General features: G+C 44.4%; 1 protein-coding gene across 1 annotated transcript; it reads left to right on the forward strand.

Annotated features, from left to right (window-relative positions):
- The first annotated feature begins 3581 nt into the window (after positions 1-3581).
- RNPEP (arginyl aminopeptidase) lies at positions 3582-24311 on the forward strand. Its single transcript, XM_032218888.1, has 11 exons — positions 3582-4053; positions 12600-12740; positions 13809-13957; positions 15246-15362; positions 16090-16325; positions 16821-16934; positions 17271-17383; positions 18414-18522; positions 22603-22827; positions 23304-23446; positions 23780-24311. The coding sequence occupies exons 1-11, from the start codon at positions 3661-3663 to the stop codon at positions 23942-23944; spliced, it is 1905 nt and encodes a 634-aa protein (XP_032074779.1). The 5' UTR covers positions 3582-3660; the 3' UTR covers positions 23945-24311.
- The last annotated feature ends 1869 nt before the right edge of the window (positions 24312-26180 follow it).

Below are 26180 nucleotides of genomic sequence, written 5' to 3' on the forward strand. Positions count from 1 at the left end.
CTCCAGTTTTGGATGATGACTGATTGGACCATGTGATGGACATGTGGGTGCTGGGCATTGAACGTTCATTTGGGTGGGGAAAACCTGGAAGCTTTCAGATTTGGGTTTTCCCAGATGTGCCAATATGGCATCTTTAATAAAATTGAGGAAACTCAAGCCTCGGAGTCTTCTTTCATTGGGGGTGTTACTTGAAACCCTGACATTAACCCAAATCTGAAAGTTAAACAGGGGTTACTCTAAGTCAGTGTTTTTCAACCTTTTTTGTGCAAAGGCACACTTTTTTCATGAAAAAAATCACGAGGCACACCACCATTAGAAAATGTTAAAAAATTTAACTCTGTGCCTATATTGACTATATATAAAGTAATTCTCCCACGGCACACCTTACACTATGTCACGGCACACTAGTGTGCCACGGCACAGTGGTTGAAAAACACTGCTCTAAGTAACTGAATATTACAGCAATGGGAAAAGTGCTATTGTTACAAGGTTGTGTGCAGAAGCTAAGCTCTTTTTTTCAGCTCTTATGTTCAAAATCCAATAGCGCACTGTATCATTTGAAGGCAGAAACACTGTAAAAATGTAGTGCATTTAAAGCAGGCTTAAAAGAGCTGAGCTGATCAAACGCTCCTCCAAATATTTAAAACCCTGGATTTCCTGCTCTTGCCCCTCTGGGTGATCTTTCCTCTCCCACTTTGTCCTCAGACTACAAATGCAAATCTCAGCTGTGGCCATTTGCCAATTTTATTAAAATCTGTTAGCCTGAAAAAGTTCTATCAGATTCTTTCTGATTTTTGATGTCAGATATAGCAGCCCAGGTTGCAAAGTTATGCTACTTCTTTAAAATAAGTCCACTTAAACCCAGGCTGAGTTCTTTTAGAAACTATGCATGGCATAGGAAATCATTATCTGAAAAAAACTAATTGGGATTTGACAGCTTTGTTCAAACAGTTCAGGAATAGCCAGTATTGGTTCCAAATCATAACATTTAATAGAGCCATTTATGCTAAATAAGCAAAGATCCATAATGTCATGGTAGTTTCAACCCAAAGAACCAAGCCCATTAACTGAGGGATTGTAGAGCTGTCCCCAGTTGGAAATGATGGGCAGGTGGTAAACTGGAACTGAAGAAGCAGGCCAGTGAAGATCTGCAACACAATTAAGATGACTATATTTTGCAATCTTAAAGTCCCAGACAGGGGTGAAATTCCGCAGGTTCTAACAAGTTCTGGAGAACCAGTAGTAGAAATTTTGAGTAGTTTGGAGAACCGGAAAATACAACTCTGTCTGGCCCCAGAGTGGGGTGGGAATGGAGATTTTACAGTATCCTTGCCCTGCCATGCCCACCAAGCCACACTCCGAGAACTGGTAGTCAAAAAAAAATTGAATTTCACCACTGGTCCCAGGACTCTTTCCATGGAAATGTCAAGGATTCAGAGTTGATCCATCCTCTTCACAACCCGCTCTGGCTGGCTGAAATGATGGGTTTGATCCAGGAACAGTCCAGAAAAGTTGTTCAAGTGCTAAATAACATGACTGGGTGACTTCATGCTAGTTGAGCATTTTGAGGGTATGGTAGACATTTCTGCAGCACTTGACGCTGACTTAAAGGGAAGTGCCTCACACATTCCTGAATTTGATGGGAAGTAGGCCGCCTTTCAATTAGATGCATTTGAGGTAACCCAGGATGGACACGACAGCCACTTCTTACTACGTCGATGTTAGGGATACTCAGCTCATGATAGCTGATGGATTGCAAGAGTAGATTCTTCCACATTCTGCTTTGAAGGTAAGAACTAGAGAATTCAGGTTACACAGTTCAATGAGCTGTGACCCCAGAGAGAGAACAACATCTTGACACTGAAGAGTGTTGAACAGGGCAGTATGATTTGAAACAAGCTTCTTAAGCCAGTCCTTTTGGGATGAAAGTTGAGAAGCAAGCAACCTCTGAGCCTCAATCTTTGATGTTGGACTGGAAGTATCCCAAGGGAGTATCTGCTGAAAATCAGTATCAGAAGACCTTGGCAACATCTGGGAAGAGCATTGCACAAGACCCTTGACTGATGTGGATCATTTGGAAGATGGAGTAGAACAAAGTTATCACCTCAAGACAGCTGGCTTTCTTCAGGAAGGCTTGTTGCAAGGAGGAGAGTATGTGTGTATCGCCGAGCCACCTAGCCAGGAACTTATGAAGGATGCCAAGGATGGTAGATGCAATCAAGATGGGCTTGTAATCTCCTGGATCGATTGATTCTCTGTCTCCAGCAAAAATAAGATCAGGCCAGATGTTGGGTTGGGCCACCAAACATAGGCTGAAGTAGGTCATTAGCAAAGGCTGCTATCAGGTAAGGATGTCTGAAGCAGGAATTCAGAATAGGTCAGGCACAACTAGAAGTCATGTCACACAAAGCCACAGTGACTTCTGAACAGAGTGGTGGCATTTAGGAGAGACCACTGCACTGCAGATGGGTGTGTAGGCTACACATAGTTGATTCTGCTGGGAGTGTTGAAGACTGACAACCAGTAGGTCCATCTCTGGGGAAACAGGAGAGGGGCCACGGTACAATTCCTCCGGTGCCGATAACATGGTAGAAGCAGCATTTTTTCTGCAGAGCTTGAACATGCATTGCTTTGCTCTGAAGATGGATTTGTTACTGTACACTGGATGGCTTCCATCTATAGGGAAAGCACCATTGGCCATGTTCTGCCAGAAGATCTGCTCAGCCATGCAGTCTAAGTTCACAGGACTGAAAGGCACTGGCAATCAGGATCAAGGTGTCAGTTGCCATTTTCAATTAGTGAAGATGTTGCATAGCAAAGTCTAAGAGTTTAAGAGAGAGCACTTGAACCCCAGAGAAGGCCTGTAGTGCCTTCTCTCTTGTACAGTAGTTGATTGATGTTGGGGGGGGGGGGGGTTATTGCTTTTTATTTTTATACTGGGTTTTTATCTTTCTTAAATAAAGAGCCAAGGTGGCGCTGTGGTTAGAGTGCAGTACTGCAGGTTACTTCAGCTGACTGCTAGCTGCAGTTCAGCAGTTCAAATCTCACCAGCTCAAGATTGAATCAGACTTCCATCCTTTTGAGGTGGGTAAAATGAGGACCAAGATTGCTGGGGGCAAGATGCTGGTTGTTGGGAACAATTGTTGAGGACAGATTGTTGGGGGCAATATAGGGGTAAACCGCTTAGAGAGGGCTGTAAAAGCACTATGAAGTGGCATATAAATCTATGTGCTATTGCTATTAGCCATCCAGACTCACTGAAAGTGAGTTGGGCAGCCATATAAATTTTCATAAATAATAAACAAACAAACAAGCAAATAAAAATACAAACATAAATTATAAATAAATAAATAAATAAATAAATAAATAAATAAATAAATAAATAAATAAATAAATAATAAATAAATAAACAAATAAATCAATCAATCAATCTACCTCTGCTGTTGCCATTTAAAAGCCGGAGTATCCCAGAATTAGAAAACATTTTTTTCCTGTATTTTTCTTTGTCCGCACAGCAGCCTCCTCCAAACTCTCCTCTTGCTCCTCCTCGTGGGCTGAGCCTCCCAGCGTCCTGCCACTCCCCACCGCCACGCCTCCACCACCACCACCTCTACTGCCGTCGCCGCTTCTACTGCTACAGGCCTCCGGATTGCGCTCACCATGGCGGGCCGGGACGCAGCGACCGCTTGCAGCGCCGACTCCTTCCAGCTGCGGCATCTGCACTTATCTCTGCGCGTCGATTTCGAACCGGCGGGTTCCGGGCATTTGCGAGGCTCGGTGAGGCTGGAGTTGACCTGCCTGCGGGACGGCGTGAGCGAGGTTATCTTGGACTCGCATCCCAGCGTGGAGGTGGAAAGCGCGGGTCTGGCGCCGCCGAAGAGCCGCCGCGGGGAAGAAAAAGGCCAAGAGCCGGGAGCGCTGCGCCCCGTCTCTTTCCAGAACCGTCCGTTCGCCAGTTACGGCTCAGCCTTGCATGTCTCCCTGCCCGAACCTCTGACCTGCGGTGATGCGGTGGTGCTGGAGGTCGCCTATCGGGCCGGAGGGGGTCCCGGGGTGAGTGGCTGGGGCGGATGGCGCGACTGCACAGAGGGTTGGCTTTGAGGAGCTCCCATCCCCACCCCCCTTTTCGTCCGGTTCCTTCGCTTCTCTAGTGAGCGAGACTCTCAATCGTGTCCTTAATTACTCGCCCGTAGGCTGCATCATGGCTCCGTAGTGGGGGGGGGGAAGCACTTTGCACATGCTCAGGAGTGCCATCTTAAACTCCCAGTGAACAAGTGTTCTCAACTTATTAGGAAAACGGGGACGCTACCGTAATTCTTAAGCTTAAATAACCATCCCGTCTTGCTATTATGAATTAATATGTGGCAATGCTTAGACTGACTTCAACTGGCCCAGTAAGCATGATTGCTATTGCTATTGCTATTGCTATTGCTATTGCTATCAGACTTGATTAGTACAGGGCTAAGTACACCACTAAGAAATCCTAGAATTGGGATAGATTAGATTGGAGTCCAGAGTCCTCTTGGAAGGAGACAAAGCAAAAAACTTGATGAAAGAAATGTCCTTCTGGGTTCGGCTCCAAGTGGGGAAAAAGACCCTGGAGACATGGAGGCTGCTTGGAAAGATGGTTTATTTGTGGGCAGGACCACATGGCTTGAGTCCTGAACAGAAAAGGTGATCACATACTTCAATGTTGGTGGAGAAAAAGAGAAGGGAGGGAAAAAAGGGCTGAGATGCTGAGTCCCTGGTTTTATGCCCTCTCTGGCCTTTGATCTTGATCTTGTATTCTGATTGGTTGTCAGACTCCCATGGACCCATGCAGGGGCAACTCTCTAGGCTGCGTTTTTGAATCCAGGTTTGGTTGAGTTCTCAGATGCAATGTGGTGAGTTGGGTAAAGTGCCAATATTATCATGCCTTAATCCATCCCCCTGGAGCTGAAGTGGAGAACTCTTTATTATGTAAAGGGACTAGCTTGGCCTTCTTAATGGCCATTGACAAAATGGGCGGGGGGGGAGGCAGGAAGCTGCAGGAAGTTTCTCTTTAAAACGTTTCTCCCTTTCACATCCAGGGGAATATAATATTCTGCCTTTTCAACATTTCCTAGGATATTTCATTTCACTGGGAGAGGGCTGGATGATAACTTTCCACAAACTCTTGTCCTGCTGCCAAGAATGGGGCATGTCATCAGCTCAATTTAAGGGAGACCATCACCTTTCCTGTAGTGCTTTCCTTATGGTATTAGCCCTGAGCGTCTTTCCTCTTCTTAATATTTGCTTCTCTCATTATCCTAATGCTGCATGTGATTTGAGTTGTTTGCCAAAGAAGGGAGAGAGGCAGCACAAACCTTTCGCCCTTTTTATCTCTGTGGATTATCATCAGCATGTTGCAAGGCCATCCCTTCCCTTGATCCATTGCAGAGTTCTCATCTGAAGGCTTTTCTAACTGCCGCTGCCCTTCGCTTTAACACACTGGCTGGGAATGATAGGTGATATAGTTCAACCCATGGGGAGGAAGAGTGAACTAGACCTGCAGCAAAAACTTAAGGCCCTTGTATACTCTTATTTAACCTCTACCATTTTTGCTGGGAGCAAAAATAGACTTGGCACCTGTCCTATTTATGGAAAAGTCCAGTCCAAAGCAAAGATTAAAATGGCCCAGAGCAGTGCAGTTCCTCTAAATCAGGGGTGTCCAAACTTGGGAACTTTAAGATTTGTGGACTTCAACTCCCAGAATTCCCCAGCCAGCATGGAGTTGAAGTCCACCAATCTTAAAGTTCCCAAGTTTGGTCACCCTGCTCAAAATAAAGTGGGACTACAAATAAGATGGGTGCAAAGTTATGATCTGTTGGCTAACTTAATCTGTACTGACCTTTAAAAACAAAGATACTTTCCCCAATCTGGTATCCTCCAGATATGATTAAACCAGCCCCTCCCCAAACCTGAGTAAATTACCTAAAACTGTGTAAAAGTGTCTTTTCTTTGGGTAATGACACACAAATGTTGTTTAATGTTTAATAAATTTATATGCCGCCCAATCCCGAAGGACTCCGGGTGGCAAAGCCACTACCCATTCACAAAAGGGGCATTTAAATTGATTTAAAGTGTTTTACTTACATTGGATAAAAAGGTCTTTCTGATAAGCAGTGTTGGGTAATGAAGGAAAAAGTTTGGAGATCACTGATTTAGATTGCAGTTCCTGGAATTACCAGCCAGAAAGCCTTTGGAAATTTCTGTAAAGCAAAATCCCAGCGCATGGCTGCTGTGGCAGATTGAAATCTGGCCATTATAATATATTTATGTGATGATATAAGCATTTATGGCATAATCCCCAAATACCATTAATCAGGGAAAATGGGTAGTGTGATCTAATGACTGCTGGGGACTTGGGGTTGGAAGAGATTTGTGTTAAGGACGGTGGCGCAGTGGTTAAATGCAGCACTGCAGGCTACTGCTAGATCAGCAGGTCAGCGGTTCAAATCTCACCGGCTCAGGGTTGACTCAGCCTTCCATCCTTCCGAGGTGGGTAAAATGAGGACCCAGATTGTTGGGGGCAATATGCTGACTCTCTGTAAACCGCTTAGAGAGGCCTGAAAGGCCTATGAAGCGGTATATAAGTCTACTGCTATTTTCAGGCTTCAGCTGAGGAAAATGATCCAATGGAAAGGCTTCCTTGTAAAGGTTGATATGTTCCCTAAATAGGATATTTTAATTTCCTAAAATGGATTGCTTCATGATGGTGTACGTGTGAGCAAATTGGCATCCATATCTCTACACATAATGTAATTATGTGCCAACCCCCCATTAAGGAGATTTGTGCTATCTAACTTTACACAATACATAATTAAACTTTGGAATTTGCTACCTTAAGATGTGCTGACTATCAATTTGCCTGATTTCGAAAAAGCATTGGACAAATTCATGGAAGTCATTGGGATCAGTGGCTGTTAGCCTTAGGTTTAGGTTTATTAGATTTATATGCCGCCCTTCTCCCAAGGACTCAGGGCGGCATACAACATTGAAAGAAACACATAATACAAAAGTTAAAAATAAATAAATAGAATATCCCAAACCCAATTAAAATTGACAATTTGATATTAGTATGACTGCCCCCCATGGGCCATCTACTGGAAAACTGTTGGGCTTGCTTGTGTGGCTGGTTGGCCACTGTGAGAACAGACTGCAAGGACTTGGTTGTCCTTGAGTAATGACCATTCATTCAGTGACCATTCAAAGTTACAGTGGTGCTGAGCAAAGGGACTTGCAACTGGGGCTTGAGGTTCCAGCCTTTGCGGAACAAAATTCAAGCCCTTGGCAAGCAGGTTAAATAGTTTATCCTTGGCAAACAGTTTGCTTGCAGCATTCCATACTCATGTAATCACTATTTGCAATCTTATCTATGAGCTTCCCACAAATAAAATCCATGGGGAAGCCAGCAGGAAAGATCCCAAGTCACTCAGATAAGTTTCCCCTACCCCTGGCTGTCCCAAAGGTGTTTTTTTTTCCAAAAGGCAACAAAACTTTTTTGCTTTTGTCTTTGAAAACATTTATCATCCAAGAAGCTTCTTCAGCTCTTAGAATCTTTGGGACAACCATGACCTGGATGATTGAGAATCTGTACAGATCCCTGTCTTTTCTTTGCTCACACACACCATATTCTCCTTCACACACACACACACACCTTCACTCACATTTGCTCCAAGTCCTCTTATTTGGCACCCAGATACCTTAATGTTTCTAGCATTAAGAACAAAACACAGATTTTGTTTGGACAAAACTCATATTGATAAATGTTTCATTAAAAAAAAATCAGTTACAGCTGGATTACATTTTTACTCATCTGTAAGAAAAGGGAAAAAATCTTTTCCTTAGCCTTTTTTAAACCTGACACCTCCAACCTTTGCAACATTGATTTGCATTAATATGCTTTGTGAAAATAAATTGAGAACCATGTGAACCCAGATGATTAATTCTGTTAGAAATAGTTCACAGTAGCAGTTCTGGAAAGCTGAAGATTTTGATTGCATAGCTAAAATATTTGGGTATGTAAGGAATCCTTATTTCCAAATCCCGATGAGCCTGAACAATTTTAGTGTAACCCTAACCCTACCTACCTACCTAAGGTAGCTCAGTGGAATTGGAATTGGAATTGGAAAAGTTTATTTATAGGCCGCCCTTTTCCCTGGGGGGACTCAGGGCGGCTTACAACTCATAGGGAAAGGGGATACAAACAATGACACATAAGCACAATACATAATTAAAAAGAACACAACATTCATACCATTCGGGTGGGGATGGATTACAATCTTTAGCCCCAGGCCTGACGGGATAGCCAGATTTTAAGGGCTGCGTGGAAGGTCTGGAGGGTGGTGAGGGTACGAATCTCCACGGGGAGATCGTTCCAAAGGGTCGGAGCTACAACCGAGAAGGCTCTCCTCCGCGTGGTTGCCAGTCGACACTGACTGGCAGATGGAATCCGGAGGAGGCCTAATCTACGTGATCTAATCGGTCGCGAGGAGGTAATTGGCAGGAGGCGGTCTCTCAAGTATCCAGATCCACTACCATGAAGGGCTTTATAGGTGGCAAGTAGCACCTTGAAGCGCACCCGGAGATCGACAGGTAGCCAGCGCAGCTCGCGGAGGATAGGTGTTATGTGGGTGAACCGAGGTGCACCCACAATCGCTCGCGCGGCCGCATTCTGGACTAGCTGAAGTCGCCGGATGCTCTTCAAGGGCATCCCCATGTAGAGCACGTTGCAGTATTCCAGCCTAGCGGTCACAAGGGCACGAGTGACTGTTGTGAGGGCCTCCCGGTTCAGGTAGGGTCGCAACTGGCGCACCAGGCGAACCTGGGCAAATGCCCCCCCCTGGTCACAGACGACAAATGGTGGTCAAAGGTCAGCTGTGGGTCCAGGAGGACTCCCAAGTTGCGAACCCTGTCTGAGGGGTGTAATATTTGGCCCCCCAGCCTGAGAGATGGAACACTTGCCAAATTAGTGGAAGGGAAACACAACAGCCACTCGGTCTTTTCCGGGTTGAGCACAAGCTTGTTAGCCCTCATCCAGTCCCTAACAGCTTCAAGGCCCCGGTTCATCACGTCCACTGCTTCATTGAGTTGGCATGGGGCGGACAGATACAACTGGGTATCGTCCGCATATTGATGGTATCTTATCCCGTGCCGCCGAATGATCTCGCCCAGCGGTTTCATGTAGATGTTAAATAGTAGGGGGGATAAGACCGAACCCTGCGGCACCCCATATGTTAGGGGCCTAGGGGTCGATCTCTGCCCTCCAACTAACACAGACTGCGACCTGTCCGAGAGGTAAGAGGAGAACCACTGCAAAACAGTGCCTCCCACCCCACCTCCCGCAGTCGTCGCAGAAGGATACCATGGTCGATGGTATCGAAAGCCGCTGAGAGGTCAAGGAGAACCAGGATGGAGGCGTGGCTTCCATCCCTGGCTCTCCAGAGGTCATCGGTCAATGCGACCAAAGCGGATTTCTGTGCTGTAACCAGGCCTGAAGCCGGACTGGAATGGGTCGAGATAACTAGCTTCCTCCAAGGACCGCTGGAGCTGGAAGGCCACCACCTTCTCAACAACCTTCCCCACAAAGGGGAGGTTGGAGACTGGACGATAATTATTAAGAACGGCTGGATCCAAGGATGGTTTCTTCAGGAGGGGTCTCACCACCGCCGCTTTAAGTGCGGAGGGAAAGACCCCCTCCCGAAGGGAGGCGGTAACAACCGCCTGGATCCAGCCCCGTGTCACCTCCCTGCTGTTAGCAACCAGCCAGGAGGGACACGGGTCCAGTACGCAAGTGGAGGCACTCACAGCTCTCATGGCCTTGTCCACATCGCCCGGGGCAACATCCTGAAACTCAACCCAGCGATGGTCTATCAGATTATTCCCTTGTGCCTCGGCTGGATCTGCAGAATCGGAGTTCAAGTCCGACCGAAACCGAGCAACTTTGTCCACCAAGAACTGGACGTAATCCTCAGCCCTACCCTGCAGGGGATCCCCCGTATCCCTCCTATTTAGGAGGGAACGGGTTATCCTGAACAGGGCGGCTGGGCGCGACTCAGCGGACGCAATCAAGGTGGCAATATAAGATCCTAATTGCCCTGATGTACTCCTTGATGCAAGATGTTAACAGTGCTTGGTTCGATTCGGACTTATTGGACCTCCATGCGTGCTCTAGGCGTCTCTTCTGGCGCTTCCTCTCCCGGAGCTCCTCGGTAAACCAAGGAGGCCTCCGGAATCCACTGCCTCGGAGCGGCCGTAGTGGCGCAATCCGGTCAAGAGACTCCGTCGCTGCTGAGTTCCAGGCAGCAACCAGAGTCTCCACCGGACTGTGGGCGAGGGTATCAGGAATAACCCCAAGCTCCGTCTGGAACCTCAAGGGGTCCATAAGTCGCCTGGGGCGGAACCACCTGGTCGGTTCCTCCTCCCTACAGTGGGGGTTTGGCCTCCGAAAGTCAAGCCTCAGTAGGCAGTGGTCTGACCACGACAGGGGTATGATCTCACTGCCCCTCAGACCAAGATCACAAGTCCACTGCTCCGAGAGAAATACGAGGTCGAGCGTGTGACCCGCTGAATGGGTTGGGCCCCGAATTACCTGGGTCAAGCCCATGGCTGTCATGGAAGCCATGAACTCCTGCGCTCCCTCCGAGTGTTCACCGAGTGTGGGCAAATTGAAGTCCCCAAATTGAAGTTGGGAGGCAGGTACGTTAACAGCAAACCCACTTGACCCTTGAGGTCCAACTTCACCAGCAGGGACTCACACCCGACAAGCTCCGGAGCAGGGATCCTACGAGGTACTAGAGACTCTCGGATAACAATAGCCACACCTCCACCCCTTCCCTGGGCTCTCGGCTGATGAAGCACCTGAAAGCCTTCTGGGCACATCTCCACGAGGGGGACTCCTCCCTCCGGGCCCAGCCAGGTTTCAGTAATACATGCCAGGTCTGCCCTCTTGTCTAAAATTAAGTCCCGGACGAGGGGAGCCTTGTGAACTACAGACCTGGCATTTAGCGACAACAGCCTGAGACCAGGGTCCTGATTACTCGCGCCATCTGGCCTTGGAGTGGGACTCATAGGGCCGGAAGGAGGGATCTCTGTGACGTAGCGAGTGGCTAAGATGCTGAGCTTGTTGGTCAGAAAGGTCAGCAGTTCGGTGGTTCGAATCGCTAGTGTCACGTAATGGAGTGAGCTCCCATTCCTTGTCCCAGCTTCTGCCAACCTGGCAATTCAAAAGCTCATAAAAATGCAAGTAGAAAAAATAGGAACTATCTTTGGTTGGGGTACCTTTACCATATCTATCTATCCTATCTATCTATCTATATCTATCTATCTATCTATCTATCTATCTATCTATCCATCCATCCATCCATCCATCCATCCATCCATCCATCTATCTATCTATCCATCTATCACTCTATGTATGGGACCTAGTGGCTCAGTGGCTAAGATGCTGAGCTTGTCAATCAGGAAGGTCGGCAGTTCGGTAATTCAAATCCCTAGTGCTGCATAATGGAGTGAGCTCCCGTTACTTGTCCCAGCTTCTGCCAAACTAGCAGCTCAAAAGCACGTAAAATACAAATAGAAAAAATAGGAACCCCTTTGGTGGGAAGGTAACAGCGTTCCATGTACCATAGGCATTTAGTCATGCCAGCCACATGACAACGGAGACGTCTTATGATAGCGCTGGCTCTTTGGCTTTGAAACGGAGATGAGCACCACCCCCTAGGGTTGGGAACGACTAGCACATATGTGCGAGGGGAACATCTATCTATCTATCTATCTATCTATCTATCTATCTATCTATCTATCTATCTATCTATCTATATCATATTTATCATATTTATAAGCTGCCCATCTCACAGATATTTGGCAGCATCCAATAAAGTCATTAAAATGATCACAAAAATATTCTAAAATTAAGACAAATATTTTTTTTAAAAAAAAGATAGGAAGAGCACTGATATTACAATTTACTCATCTAATTAAATCCCCATTTCTGGGGGACCCCCAAGCCTGTTGGTGATCAGATTTTAACTTCTCAAAGAACATCAAGAAGGGGACCAGTCTCACAAGGTGGGCACCATGGGAGTAAAAGGCCCATCTCTTGGATGCTACCAAATATAGTTCCATAGTAGATGGACATGGAACATGTGCCTTCTGCTGGCCTGACAGGGTGGATGGAAGTAATCAGCAAGGGGCAATCCCTCAAATAATTCCCAGCTCACACTGGCATCAGGTGGAGAGTGATATTAAAATAATCCTGGCTTTGGCAAAGAAGTGGCTGTGTCTAATGAAGACTTGTTTGTTCTTTGGGAAGGTTGGTAGAAATCAGAGTAGCATCAAGAGAGCCTAACAGCTTCATCCTGTTCCCACTTTTATAGATTTTCTGTTTGGATTCTCATCAACCTGCGCAGAAGATAAGGCTGGTTTTTTTTTTTTTATATATATATCTCTAGCTTTTGTGTGCTCAACTGGTCCTTCTTTCCAGAATTTCATTCTCCAGTTTCTAAGAAGGCAGATGTTGCTTGTGTTCAGAGATTCTCATTGTTTATGCAAATCTTGTTTTTTTTATTTCCTGACAGGTATGTTGGCTTATGCCGGAGCAGACTGCAGGAAAACAGAAGCCCTACATGTACACTCAAGGCCAAGCTGTTCTGAACAGATCCGTTTTCCCCTGCTTTGACACTCCTGCAGTTAAAAGTTCTTATTCAGCTATTATAAAGGTAAGCTATATAGGAGGAGAGCATGCTTAAACCCCGCAGTTCAGTGTGTTTAAAACCTAGGATTCATTATGGGAGAGATTATTATTTATTTTTTTAAATGCCATCTCTCACTCAGGGCTTTCAAAGCCTGAGGTCATGTATCATATTAATCTGTTTCACCTTCTTTGCTTTGAATATGCCCCGGCAGCTGGGATTACACAAGGCAAAACCAAGCTAACAAGCCTTGAACAATAATTGTTTTTCAAAGTGTATTTTCTGCTATGTATCTCCCGTGGTATATACACAAGGCCTGTCAAACTGGCAGCCCACGGGCCGGATGCATCACACGCAGGCAATTTGTCATGTGACGCCATTGAGTTTGACACCCCTGTCATAGACCAATGATGGCTAACATTTTTGTCCTCCTGTGCCAAAATCGCGCACATGTGCCCACACCCACAAGGCAATGTGCCCCATCCCCTGAGCATGCACGAACAAAACCCACTAGCAGGTGTCCCTGAAGTCTCCTGATACCAAAAACGGGGCACGGGGGGGTGCCATCCCCCATCCCCCGTTTTGGATCTTGCAGGCCTCCCTGAAACCTCCTGAAACCAAAAACGGGGCATCGGGGAGGGGGGCATGCGCAGCTGGCTGTTGGGAGGCGCACAGCTCGCATGCCCGTAGAGAGGGCTCCACTTGCCACCTGTGGCACACATGCCATAGGTTCACCATCATGGTCACAGACCACAAATTATATAAATTTTACTTTCAAAACCTGGTGTGAACTTATCCAACTGCTGCACTTATCACTTTCCTTTTGCATAACTATTGCTTCTTGAACCTTCCATTGCAAACCTCTTTCCAAAAAGAAGGCTTTTGATTTGGTGGGGTGGGGTGTGTGCTGGAGGCTAGCCCCTGTGCATTGTACACACAATGGCCTTTTACTTGTGTGGACCTCCTGAATAGCATTTGCACGTTCTGTCCTTTTGCAGAATAAAAAAATCCTCACTCTTTTCTTTCCTAGAAGAAAATGAAAGAGGTTAATCCTTCTTCCCAAAGCATGACTAGCCAGTTTTTCTTTTTTTTTAGGTCCCGGAAGGCTTCACTGCTGTGATGAGTGCAGTTACCAGGGAGAAGCAGAAGGGGAACACTTTCCTCTTTGAGATGCCTCATCCTATCCCTTCTTATTTGGTGGCCCTGGTCGTTGGGGACATTGTTTCAGCAGAAGTGGGACCAAGGTAAAAGGCTGCTGCAAAGATACCTGTCATCCTAATCAAAGAGGGATAATCCAGATCACTCTTTCTCCAGTTGAATCCTAGGAAGGGAACTGCAATCCAGCTTCCTGGGAGACCGGTGGATAGTTCAGCAAATGCTGTTGTTGTGATCAGGTGGGAGTAGTGGAGCACAGGGAGAAGCCCTTATCTCCTCCCCCCCCCCTCTTTGTCTCTCAAAGTGGCTTCTTACTCCTCTACTCTCTAACAAGTTTGGATAGTCCTTCAGATTTGATTCTGAATGGATGTTGCAAAGATTGCAGAGACACAAATGCAGCTCCTGAGTGCAGGTGTTTAAAGCATCCACACATTTTCCCAGAACCATGTGGCAACAGCAGTATAATCTTGCTCTTCAGCATTAACCAATTTCATTGTATTTAAGTACAATGACAATAAAGATTATACTTATACTTATTATTCAGTACAAGCCTTTTCAACTTTGTAGTGAGACTGCATGTGTGCACAAATTGAGATTTGCATCAGGCCCTGAATATGATCAGCCAACACTTAAGAAGAATAAATAATTGTTTTCTATTTCTAAAGTAAAAGCCATGTTGTACTTTGCTTATTTCTGCCTTACCCTGAACTGTTAGACACATTTTACATTTAGTTGTATTTTTTTATATTTACTCTGTGTGGGAACTGATCAGTGGTGGGTTTCAAATTTTTTTAGAACCTCTTCTGTAGGTGTGGCCTGCTTTGTAGGTGTGGCTTGCTGGCCATGTGACTGGGTGTGCATGGCCAACTTATAAAATGTGGTGATACTCACTTAAAAATGCTCTTGCTTAGCAAAATGTTGGCTCAGAAACTCTGGCATTTGAAGCACGCAAGTCTTAAAGCTGTCAAGTTACAAGACCCTCGCACCCCTAACCCTTAGGAAAAAAAACCCAGGGGTGTTCAAACTTGACAGCTTTAAGATTTGTGGACTTCAACTCCCAGAATTCCTCCTCTCACTCTTCATCTTGATGATGTGCAGATGGGTATGGGGAGGGAGCTGGAACCGGTTCTAAACGGCACTGTAGATTTGTGGAACCTCTTCTATAGAAGAGGTTAGAACTGGCAGGAACCTACCTCTGGAACTGATTAAAAATGGGACTGTTCCCTGTTAGAATGGCTCTATTGCTCCGATAAAGAATATGCTCTATTGGCATCCAAGGGTACACAACAATGTGTGTTGGGCATCCCTGCTTACAGGGTGAGGGATAGTCTCATCCCTCTTAGGCTGATTTCTCTGCCATTTTTGCTTTTCTCCCAGGAGTCACGTCTGGGCTGAGCCCTGCCTGATTGAGGCTGCTAAGAAAGAATATGACGGTGTGATTGAAGAATTTCTTACCACTGGAGAGAAGATTTTTGGACCATACGTATGGGAAAGGTACCCCTTTCATTACTGAACCTGTTTCAAAAAAGAAAGTGTTCCCAGGAAAGAATCCATCTTCCCAAAGTGAAGCACAGACAGAAATACGTATGTTTTTCACCAAAAAAAGGGAGGGGGCACATTTGGGCCCCCCTGCATCCCCAAGTCTGGTGTTGAGGCAGCTCCCACCCATCGGCACTTGAAGAGGTGTGAAGAATACATGAATCTGGGAAAGATCCATGCCTTGTATGTCCATCTCTTGAATTGTTTCATCTGTCAGCTGCTTTTCAAGTGGGAAAAAAGCTTTGCATCACTCAAGAGATAGTCACAAAGCACCCAGTTGTAGCACAGTTCCCCAAAAAGTTAAGTTTTGTTTAATATGTTTAGGTATGTTAATATCTTTTTTGCCTTCAACTCCGAAGTGCTGCACAGTTCTACCTCAGTGTAAATGTCTGGCCCAAAAATGCTCAGCTCAACAAGGTTGGGTAAATACCCAGAGAGTGTACTACTAGGAGGAGAATTTTTAAAAGGCATCAGAGTCATTTCTCATCTAAGAGAAAGGGACTGGTGCAACTCTGGGAAGCTTAGCAAAGTGAAATGCCTAAGAAGTCTAGTATACATTTACTTTAAATTTGGATTCTGCTAACTGAAATCGGCAGGATAACCTCAACCTTGCAGTGTTGTATATAAGAACATATTAGAATATTATTTTTCTGACTAATGCTTTTTTTTTTGCTTTTGGTAGATACGATGTGCTCTTTATGCCTCCCTCATTCCCATTTGGGGGAATGGAAAACCCTTGTATCACCTTTGTGACCCCCTGCCTTTTGGCTGGCGATCGTTCCCTGGCAGATGTGATCATCCATGAAATCTCACATAGTTGGTTTGGAAATCTGGTCACCAATGGCCATTGGGGGGAATTCTGGCTGAACGAGGGTTTTACCATGTATGCCCAGAGGAGGATTTCTTCAGAACTCTATGGTGAGTGGTTGATAATCAATGCCCAGGGTGGTGGGTATAGTTTGGCCTTCTCCAACCTTGCAACCTTCAGGTACATTTGGCTGGCAGAGTATCTAATTTCAGCATTAAATAGAAGGAGTGTTATTAAGCTGTATCTAAGTAATTCGAAGAACGATGCTGTATACCTCTTAAATGCCCCCAATGGACTTTTAGATATCTACCTTGAGAACTGGCAAGCTGAATTAGTTTATGTTTCAATATATGTCCCCATTGAGAGAAGGAGGTTCAGGACTTCAGTATTTATTGCAATAGGATTATTATATTATTTCCAATAGGATTTCCCTTGCCTGGCAAAGTTGTGCCAGTGCATTCTTGTGTCCCTGGGGCTGCTCTCCTAATGACCATGTCATAACTATGGTTGACAGTTGATTCCAGAGCACCAAGGTGGAAGTTTTGGTTTTATTGGCTTGGCAGTTGCCAGAGGCTCCATAACCTGTTGGTTTCCCCTAAAATCAGGTGCTGCTTATACTTCCTTGGAAGCGGCTACTGGGAGAGCTTTGCTTCGTCAGCACATGGACAATGTTGGGGAAGAGCATCCTCTCAACAAGCTCAGGGTGCAACTCGAACCAGGTCTGTATTGATCTAAAGCAGTGTTTTTCAAACTTTAATATGTATGGACTACAACACCCACAATTCCTGTGTTGACTTTAACTCCCAGAAGTTACAGCTTCCATAATTAACTCTGGATTGTCGTCCTTTGTGACTTGTCCTTTTAGCAGGTAGCCAATCCTTTGTCTCTTGTCCATCTCTCTCTCAAGAGGATCAGTTATGGGTATATTAATGGAGAGAGAATTCTTAAGTATTTGCCATGCTGAACTCTAATAGATTATTTCTAGTGGTTACTCTTCCCACATTAACAAGATGATTGATTTTGCTATTTTCAGCTTGTATATTTCTTCCTTTCAGGTGTTGATCCTGAAGATACATATAATGAAACTCCTTATGAAAAGGGCTACTGTTTTGTCTCATACCTTGCTCATCTTGTGGGAGATCAGACTAAGTTTGATGCTTTTCTGCAGGTACTGTGTATTAGCCTGGAATTTATTTCTACTTAGCAGATGTCTCAGTGTGTATTTTCAAAGTATGCTGCTTTGTATTGTGTTTAGAAAGATACATACAGTTAGGATCTTTGTATCTCACCGTATATTTTGATTAGATTATTGTAGATCAGGTCAAGATACAGAACTGTAGAGAGGATGAAAAATTTGCTGGAGATACATGATTATGGTGCCAGGAACATGAAAGAAGTGTAAAAAAAAAAATACATGGTGGTGGTGGGGGCGATTTTTAAAAAAAAATCTTTTTTGGCTTGACAATGAGTGGCCTCATTATCCTCCCCTATTGAAGGGAGGGTAAAATACATTGTTCACTAGTCACCTCAATGGTTACCAATTTGATGGCTTTAAAGGGAGATTAGACAGATCCAAGTTCAATTTGCTTTTGGTGTTAGTTGCTGAGAAAAATGGGGAAGGAAGTGAATGCTATAAGAATCAAATACTGTGGTAGGAATGTCAGTTCATTTCTGACTGAAACAGCAGGTTTTGGAGCATGGTTGCATCATGCCATTCCCAAGGAGCATTTCCCAAGGAAATCACAGTTCATTTTGCTGTTATAGTACAGCTTGGATTGAAGCAAGAAGTCCCCAAAGTTAAGATGCTAGGGGAGCAAGCTTAAATTTTTAAGCTGCGCCTCTCCAGGGAAAGCATTCTAGCAGCTGCATAAATTATGCATAGGAAGTCTTCAGTGTTACCTGGTTTTAAGAAATGGCAAGACAATAAAGTAAGCAAGCATACCTTCCAGATGATGTGGAAAGGTGGCTTTTCAGGTTTTGAAGGTTTGGGAAATTGAAACGGTGATGGAGTTTCTTTTAAAGCTGAGATATGTAGTTCTCACACTAAAACCAAAGGTAGAAGTAAGCTGAACTTGAATTAGGCAGGGTAGTCTTACATGCAAATAATTGTTTGTAAGACATTAATAAAGAAGGGCTGAAAGGCCAGAGATGAACCAGCTGATCTCAAAGTAATTCAGGCCAGTTTCTTTTTATGGCAGGCATATGTGAACCAGTTCAAATTTCAGAGCATCACGGCTGATGACGCCCTCAACTTCTACTTGAAATATTTCCCAGAATTGAAGAAGCAAGGAGTGGACACCATTCCAGGTCAGCAAAGACATTGTAGCTTAAAAAAAAGTCAGAATTGCCACAAGGCTTTGACTAGCAGAAAATTTTCAATTTTTCCTAACTCCAGGTAGCAATTTGTTCCAAAATCTTCCAGACCATTCTGAACTCAATTAGCTTCCTGTTTTCCTGTCTCCAGCTGCTAGAGTAATTCAATTCTGCTGAGTTATTCTACTCCTTTAGCCCTCTGCTCCCAATCTGGTTGTATTTTTATTGGAGATTGTGTGCTAGTTCCCATAAATTAAAAACAGCAAATGCTGTCTTTAAAGGTTCTGCCTGACAGTTCAGGTCAGAATAAAGAAGTCAGTTGGATGATATCCTGCCTTGGTTCTTGGAAAAAGGCCTTATGGCAATACTGCTGAACTCAGCAGCAGCTATATAGTGAACATTCACAGAAAATGCTCTCATAATAAGTCAGACAATTGCTCTCTGTCAGCAACAATTCCAAGGTCAGAGGGAGGAATAATTTGTAGACATGATGCATGAAGGATTATCCTCAGGTCTGCAAATTATGTGTGCAGTTGCAGGTGCTCTGCTCCCACCATATATAGAAGGCTTGCAGTCCAGATCATTGTCATTGTGCCAAATATTAAGTGTTTCTGATATCTGATAACAGGAACATTCTTAATCATGCAAATACAGCTTTAGCCCTAAGAAGAGGTTAACAGATTGTTTTTCAAACTTTGTTCTTTCTTAGTCACTTAGTTTCTCACAAATTATTTATTTGGTTTAAAACTTCCCCAAAGTACTTACGCAAAATTGGAAATTATGAGAATTGAAATCTTACACATTTGAGGAAGGCAGTTGAAGAGAACATGCTTAAGGAAATGTACACACTGCATACAAACAAAGTCCCAATGCCCGTTTCTTCCGAAATTAAAATAGTCTGGGAGAACATGTTTAATTAGGAAACATTCGGGAGGAGGGGCTTTTAAGTGCCCATTGGATCCTCTCTTTTACTGCTTCAAGTTTATCCCTGCATTAAAGCAATGAGTAAGGAGGTGGTATCAGCAAAATGGCATTGAGGGAATATATTTACCAATCTACATTGCTTCTTATCTAAGGAAAAATACACAAAATGCTGTTATTTATAAAAACACTGCCTATTGGCAATCTGCTAAGCGATTTTGCTTCTAATGCCACCTTTGAATGTTTCTTAAATAGAGTGCACAGATTACGAATCTGTGTAATGAAGCATGCATCTTGCCCAAAGTCAAGACATCAAGAAGCACATTTATTTAGGGAATCTATCTTTAGTCTGTAGCAGACCACAGAAAATAGACTGGAATTTTAAAACAGCAAGGCATCAAGATGTTAACAAGTCTAGACTAATATATGGCATGCCATTTATTCTTAAAAGAAGCCTAATTCTTAGGGGACAACTGAATCTTCTTCAGGATGTGGTAATTTCAGTTTGAGTGTGAATCAAAATAAATGAACGTATATTCATGTGAATATATGAGTACATGGACTCCAGCTGTTGATATGTTGCTTTGCTTGAAATTGGACCCAATGTGCCTATTCTGTCATGACAGAGTATCCCAGAGGAACTAAAAGCCTGATCATGTGAGCTGCTTGCTGGGACATCATGAATGACTATAGGGTTTGGGTTTTTGTTTTTGTTTTTTGTGCTAGTAAATATATCTCTCTCTTGGGCACAGATGGAATAAGAACTGGGATAATGTACTGTTGTGGTTCTGAAGAACTTCAGAAATTAGTTTAGTTTAGTTTTAGTTTAGTTTTGGTTTATTTGTATGCCGCCCTTCTCCAGGAGGGACTCAGGGCGGCGAACAACTCAAAAGGGGAAAGGGAACATAAACAACAGTACACATAATTAAAATACACGAAAATCACACAGCCATACCAGTCGAGAGGGGAGGGGAACTCATCAACCCCAGGCCTGCCGGCACAGCCAGGTTTTGACAGCTTTTCGGAAGGCCTGGAGAGAGGTGAGGGTCCGGATCTCCGCGGGGAGTTCATTCCAAAGGGCCGGAGCTGCTACAGAGAAGGCCCTCCCCCGGGTAGTAGCCAGATGGCATTGGCTGGTGGATGGAACCCGGAGGAGGCCGACCCTGTGTGATCTGACGGGTCTTTGGGAGGTAATTGGCAGCAGGCGGTCTCTCAAGTACCCAGGCCCAATACCATGAAGGGCTTTATAAGTTACAACTAGCACTTTGAAGCGTATCCGGAGACCGATTGGTAGCCAGTGCAGCTCGCGGAGGATAGGTGTAACGTGGGTGTACCGAGGTGCACCCACAATCGCTCGCGCGGCTGCATTCTGGACGAGTTGAAGTCTCCGAATACTCTTCAAAGGCTGCCCCATGTAGAGCGCATTGCAGTAGTCCAGTCTTGAGGTCACGAGGGCGTGAGTGACTGTTGCGAGTGCCTCCCGGTTCAGGTAGGGGCGCAACTGGTGCACCAGGCGAACCTGGGCAAATGTCTCCCTGGTCACAGCCGACAGGTGATGTTCTAAAGTCAGCTGTGGATCCAGGAGGACTCCCAAGTTGCGCGCCCTGTCGGAGGGGCGTAGATTTTCACCCCCCAGCCTGAGTGATGGAATAATGGCCAAATTCTTGGGAGGAAAACACAATAGCCACTTGGTCTTGTCTGGATTGAGTACAAGCTTGTTAACCCCCATCCAGACCCTGACAGCCTCCAGGCACTGGCACATCATGTCAACCGCCTCACTGAGTTGGCACGGGGCGGACAGATACAGCTGAGTATCGTCCGCATATTGATGGTATTTGATCCCGTGCCGTCGAATGATCTCCCCCAGTGGCTTCATGTAGATATTTTTTTTTTTAATATATATTTTATTATGTTTTCATTCTATACAATCACATATTCACTGTGCTTAATCAGGGCATATAACATTGAATAATAAACACGGCCCTCACTTATATAGAAAATGCCCTCTACAATACATGTAGATATTAAACAGAAGGGGGGATAGGACCGAACCCTGAGGAACCCCATATTTCAGGGGCCTAGGGGTCGACCTCTTTCCCCCAACTAACACCGACTGCGACCTGTCCGAGAGGTAGGAGGAGAACCACCGGAAAACGGTGCTGCCCACTCCCACCTCTCGTAACCGTCGCAGAAGGATACCATGGTCAATGGTATCGAAGGCCGCTGAGAGGTCAAGGAGCACCAGGATGGAGGAATGACCTCCATCCCTGGCTCTCCAGAGATCATTGGTCAGTGCGACCAAAGCGGTTTCCATGCTGTAGCCAGGCCTGAATCCAGACTGAAAGGCGTCCAGATAATCGGCTTCATCCAAGGACCGTCGGAGTTGAGAGGCTACCACTTTCTCAACAACCTTCCCAATGAAGGGAAGGTTGGAGACTGGACGGTAGTTGTTCAAACTAGCTGGGTCCAGCGATGGCTTCTTCAGGAGGGGTCTCACCACCGCTATCTTCAATGCCGGTGGGAAGAAGCCCTCCCGAAGAGAAGCATCCACCATCGCCTGGACCCAGCTCCGCGTCACCTCCTTGCTGTTCGCGACCAGCCAGGAGGGGCACGGGTCCAGTACACATGTGGCAGCACTCACCGCTCCCATGGCCTTGTCCACTTCATCAGGAGCAACAGGTTGAAAGTCAGTCCAGAGGTGGTGTTCAAGACCTTCCCCCGGTACCCCGGCTGGCTCTGCGCAATTGGAGTCCAGGTCCATCCGAAGCCGAGCAACTTTGTCCGTGAGGAACTGGACATATTCCTCTGCTCTACCTTGTAAAGGGTTATCCGCAACCCTCGTATTTAGGAGGGAGCGGGTCACCCTAAACAAGGCGGCAGGGCGAGACTCAGCGGACACTATCAGAGCGGCAATGTGATTGTTCTTAGCTGTCCGTATTGCCGATAGATATGCTCTGATGCAGGTTTTCAGGAGTGCTCAGTCTGACTCGGATTTACTGGCCCTCCAGCGGCGCTCTAGGCCGCTGGAGGGCCAGTAAATTAAACAGTGTTACTGTTAGTAGCAATTTCATTACTGATACGGATTCCAATATCAAAATCTAATAAGCAGATTCTACCCACCCACCCCTTTTTCCCCCTTTCTTCCTGTGGCAGGTTTTGAATTTGACCGATGGCTAAATACTCCTGGCTGGCCGCCATACCTTCCTGATCTTTCACCTGGAGAGGAGTTGATGAAGCCAGCAGATAAACTGGCAGAACTCTGGGCATTTCCTGACCATAATATGGAGGCAATTAGAGAACTAGATATCTCTGCATGGAAGACCTACCAGCTGGTTTATTTCCTAGATAATATCTTGAAGAAATCTCCTCTGCCAGATGGTAAGACACTTTCTGCTAAAATGAAGGACTAACCATAGCTCTATAAGGAAGCTTTATGGAAGCTCACATATTGGGCTACAAGTGGGCAGTTCCAGGAACTAGATTGCCTGGATATCATAGACCTTTAGGCACCGTAAGATCTTGGAATTTGCCTTTCCTTTGACAGTGATTACAAAAATAAATCAAAATAGCATTCAAACATTAACCCTTAGAAACATTATTAGAAATACAAAAATCTTATGGCACTTGAAAAATCAGTAGATGCACTTGAAAAAGCAGAAAGCATGGGTATATTGAGATGAAACGGGAATCTGGAGTGCTTAATATACAATAAGTAATTTGACGTGCTATCAGATATGTATAAAAGATAAACACTGTGACCATTAAAAATAATTGAAAGAATGTCATTGTCTAAAGTACCATGGACAATTCTCTCCTGAGGGAAAAAATCAACTTGATTGTCCTTTCATTTTAAGGGCATGTTGAGAAGATGAGCGCCTTGTATCCTAAGATCTCTAAAGCACAGAATGCTGAGCTGCGTCTTCGCTGGTCCCAAATTGTCCTCAAAAATAATCATGAAGCAGGCTTTGATCAAGTGAAAGACTTTCTTCGCAGCCAGGTTGGTGCTTGATGTTGCTGTATTTTCTAGAAACACAAAACTGCTGTAGCTTTGTCAGAATCTTTTTTTCTGTTTCTATCAAGCAACAGATAACTGTCTTGTTGATGATGATGATGATGTATATATTATTAGAGTTCTAGTCTTGTCTATTTCTTAGATACAAAATCCTTGTTACCACCATCCAGCTGTCTTTCAGTATACTAAACTGCTGTAACTGGAAAAGAAGTGTGGCTCACCAGTATATCTTACAAAGGGTTTGGAGATAATTGCTACCTTCTTAAAAACTGCAGGATGCTATTAGCTGATCAGTAAGTTACTCTGTTTTTATTCCAGGGAAAACAGAAGTACACCCTTCCCATCTACCGAGCCATGATGAGTGGCTCAGAAACAACTCGAGCATTGGCCATGGAAGTATTTTTGTCCACTGCTTCACAGCTCCACGTTAATGTTCAGAACTATGTTAAAAAGATCTTAGGTTTGAACACTGAAGAAAGCTAGGAAGAAAGCCGAAAATACAAACCAGTTTGTATGAATGGCTGTGGGTGATCTGTGGGATTAAAAGGTAGAAGAAATAAAGGCTATTTTCAAAACTTTTGCTGGTATACAATCTGCTTTTGATTTAATGCTGGAAATTTCAGATTAAGGCTCCCCAAAGGTAATCTTTTCTCCTGGGTAACCTGCTGAATAAAAGAACTTTGGGGGTTTTTTTTCTTTGTAAATTTTGAGAATGTAAAAAATACAAATGTAAACATTACGTTTCCAAGTAAATTAAAAGACAGTAGCAATGTGTTTATTTCAATTAAAAATAGCTATCATTTGATATTGGCTCTAATAAATTTTTATCTGTGGTTTTTCACTTCTTTGAGTTGTGTAAGAATTCATTTATTTTGTAGCATTTGTACACTATCCGATCATTCCTAGATTTTTTCCCTCTTGTCTCTTGCTACAAGTTTTAAGTTAACATGCATTATTCCTGGCATCAGCTACACTTCTGGCCAGAGGATCTCTCACAAATAAGAAGGAACTCTGTAGTTGGCAGGGTCACCTTTTTTTCTGGAGTCCTTACTTCCTTATGCCCATGGAAACAACTAGTGCTGTTCTCACTAAAACAGTCCTAGCTGGCTATAGTTTTAAAGTAGAGGTGGGATTCAGCAGGTTCTGACCAGTTCTGGAGAGCCGGTAGTGGAAATTTTAAGGAGTTTGGAAAACCAATAAATACCACCTCTGACTGTCTCCATCTATTCCATGTCTCCCGAGTCCCAGCTGATCGGGAGGGAATGGGGATTTTACAGTATCCTTCCCCGGCTATGCCCACCAAGCCACACCATGCCCACCAAGCCACTTCCACAGAACTGGTAGTAAAAATTTTTGAATCCCATCACCGTTTTAAAGATGTGTGAGCGAGATCCTTTTATTTTGCTGAAAAAGACACAAGATAATAATCCAGTTGAATCCTAGGGAAAAAAACACCAGTAAACACAGTTTAACAGCGGAAGCAAATATCCTTCACAGGATGCATTCAAAAGTTCGACCATCATGTGTCATGATTGATACTTTGGTTTCCTACATGAACATATCCTGGATTTAACTTTCTAAATGGCTGCGTCTAACTCTGAATTTAATCTAGGCCTCAATTCTGTGTATTTCCTCCTTTCCATGCAGCCCTTCAATGACAATATCTACAGTTAAAGATAATTTCTATCACCTAATTTTGTCAACGTGAGTTGACAAAGCTTTGGAAATAAGTGGAATTGGTTTCTTTGTCTGGCCCAGCTCCATGATTTCTATCTTTCTCACCCAACCCACTTTCTTTCCTGTTTCTCGTAAATGGGGAACTTTTAAAATAACTATGATTCTTTCCATTCTTGTGGAAAGAAAATTCTTTCATATGGATTTACAACATAACATCTATCATTGTTGTAAGAAGGCAAAGAGTGTGCTTTCAAAAACCTGGAATAAACAACAGGAAGAAAGAAAAAGCAGATAATGAACCACAAGCATTAAAATAGTTTCGAATGTAAACCACCCAATACAGTGCAGAATGAATAGGCTGCTGAAAGAAAGTTACAGTGAGTGAAATCTAATGTCATACTCAACAGATGCATTGCCCTGTAAATTACATCAGTCAGTATCATGGGATGTTGGGTGTTTCAGTCCAGTATATATGGATATAAGATGAAATTTTAAGGAAATGACCTATAGAAGGAGAAAGACAATATGGAAAGATAAACAGCAAAGTCTGTAGAGATTCTCAGTCATCCAGGTCATGGTTGTCCCAAAAAAGCTGCTTTTTTTTCAAGAGGCAACTGGACTTTCCTGGTTTTTTCTTTTAAGACCTTTCGCTTCCCATCCAAGAAGCTTCTTCAGCTCTGACAGGATAGTGGGGAATGGAAGGATTTACATTCCTTGCATGCAGCTGATCATTTGTATACTTTTAGATTGGCTGTTGAAGCACTTAGAGCAGTGGGTCTCAACCTTTCTAATGCCGCGACCCTTTAATACAGTTCCTCGTTGTGACCCCCAACCATAAAATTATTTTTATGTTTTCCGTATTTTTTCAAAAATATGTGTTTTCTGATGGTCTTAGGTGACCCTTGTGAAAGGGTCGTTCGACACCCAAAGGGGTCGCAACCCACAGGTTGAGAACCACTGACTTAGAGGTTTATCTGTGTGCTCGGGGACAATTGTATAGTTAAGAGTCTGTAGAGATTCTCAGTCATACAGATCCCAAAAG

This window comes from Thamnophis elegans, chromosome 5 (genome assembly GCF_009769535.1).
Source record: "Thamnophis elegans isolate rThaEle1 chromosome 5, rThaEle1.pri, whole genome shotgun sequence".
Lineage (NCBI taxonomy): Eukaryota > Metazoa > Chordata > Lepidosauria > Squamata > Colubridae > Thamnophis > Thamnophis elegans.

Excerpts from the sequence above, each read along its gene's own strand:
- RNPEP (XM_032218888.1), top strand. The coding sequence starts at position 3,661 with ATGGCGGGCCGGGACGCAGCGACCGCTTGCAGCGCCGACTCCTTCCAG. Across the intron at positions 4,054-12,599 it reads GGGCCGGAGGGGGTCCCGGG|GTATGTTGGCTTATGCCGGA; the intron begins GTGAGTGGCTGG and ends ATTTCCTGACAG. Across the intron at positions 12,741-13,808 it reads CTTATTCAGCTATTATAAAG|GTCCCGGAAGGCTTCACTGC; the intron begins GTAAGCTATATA and ends CTTTTTTTTTAG.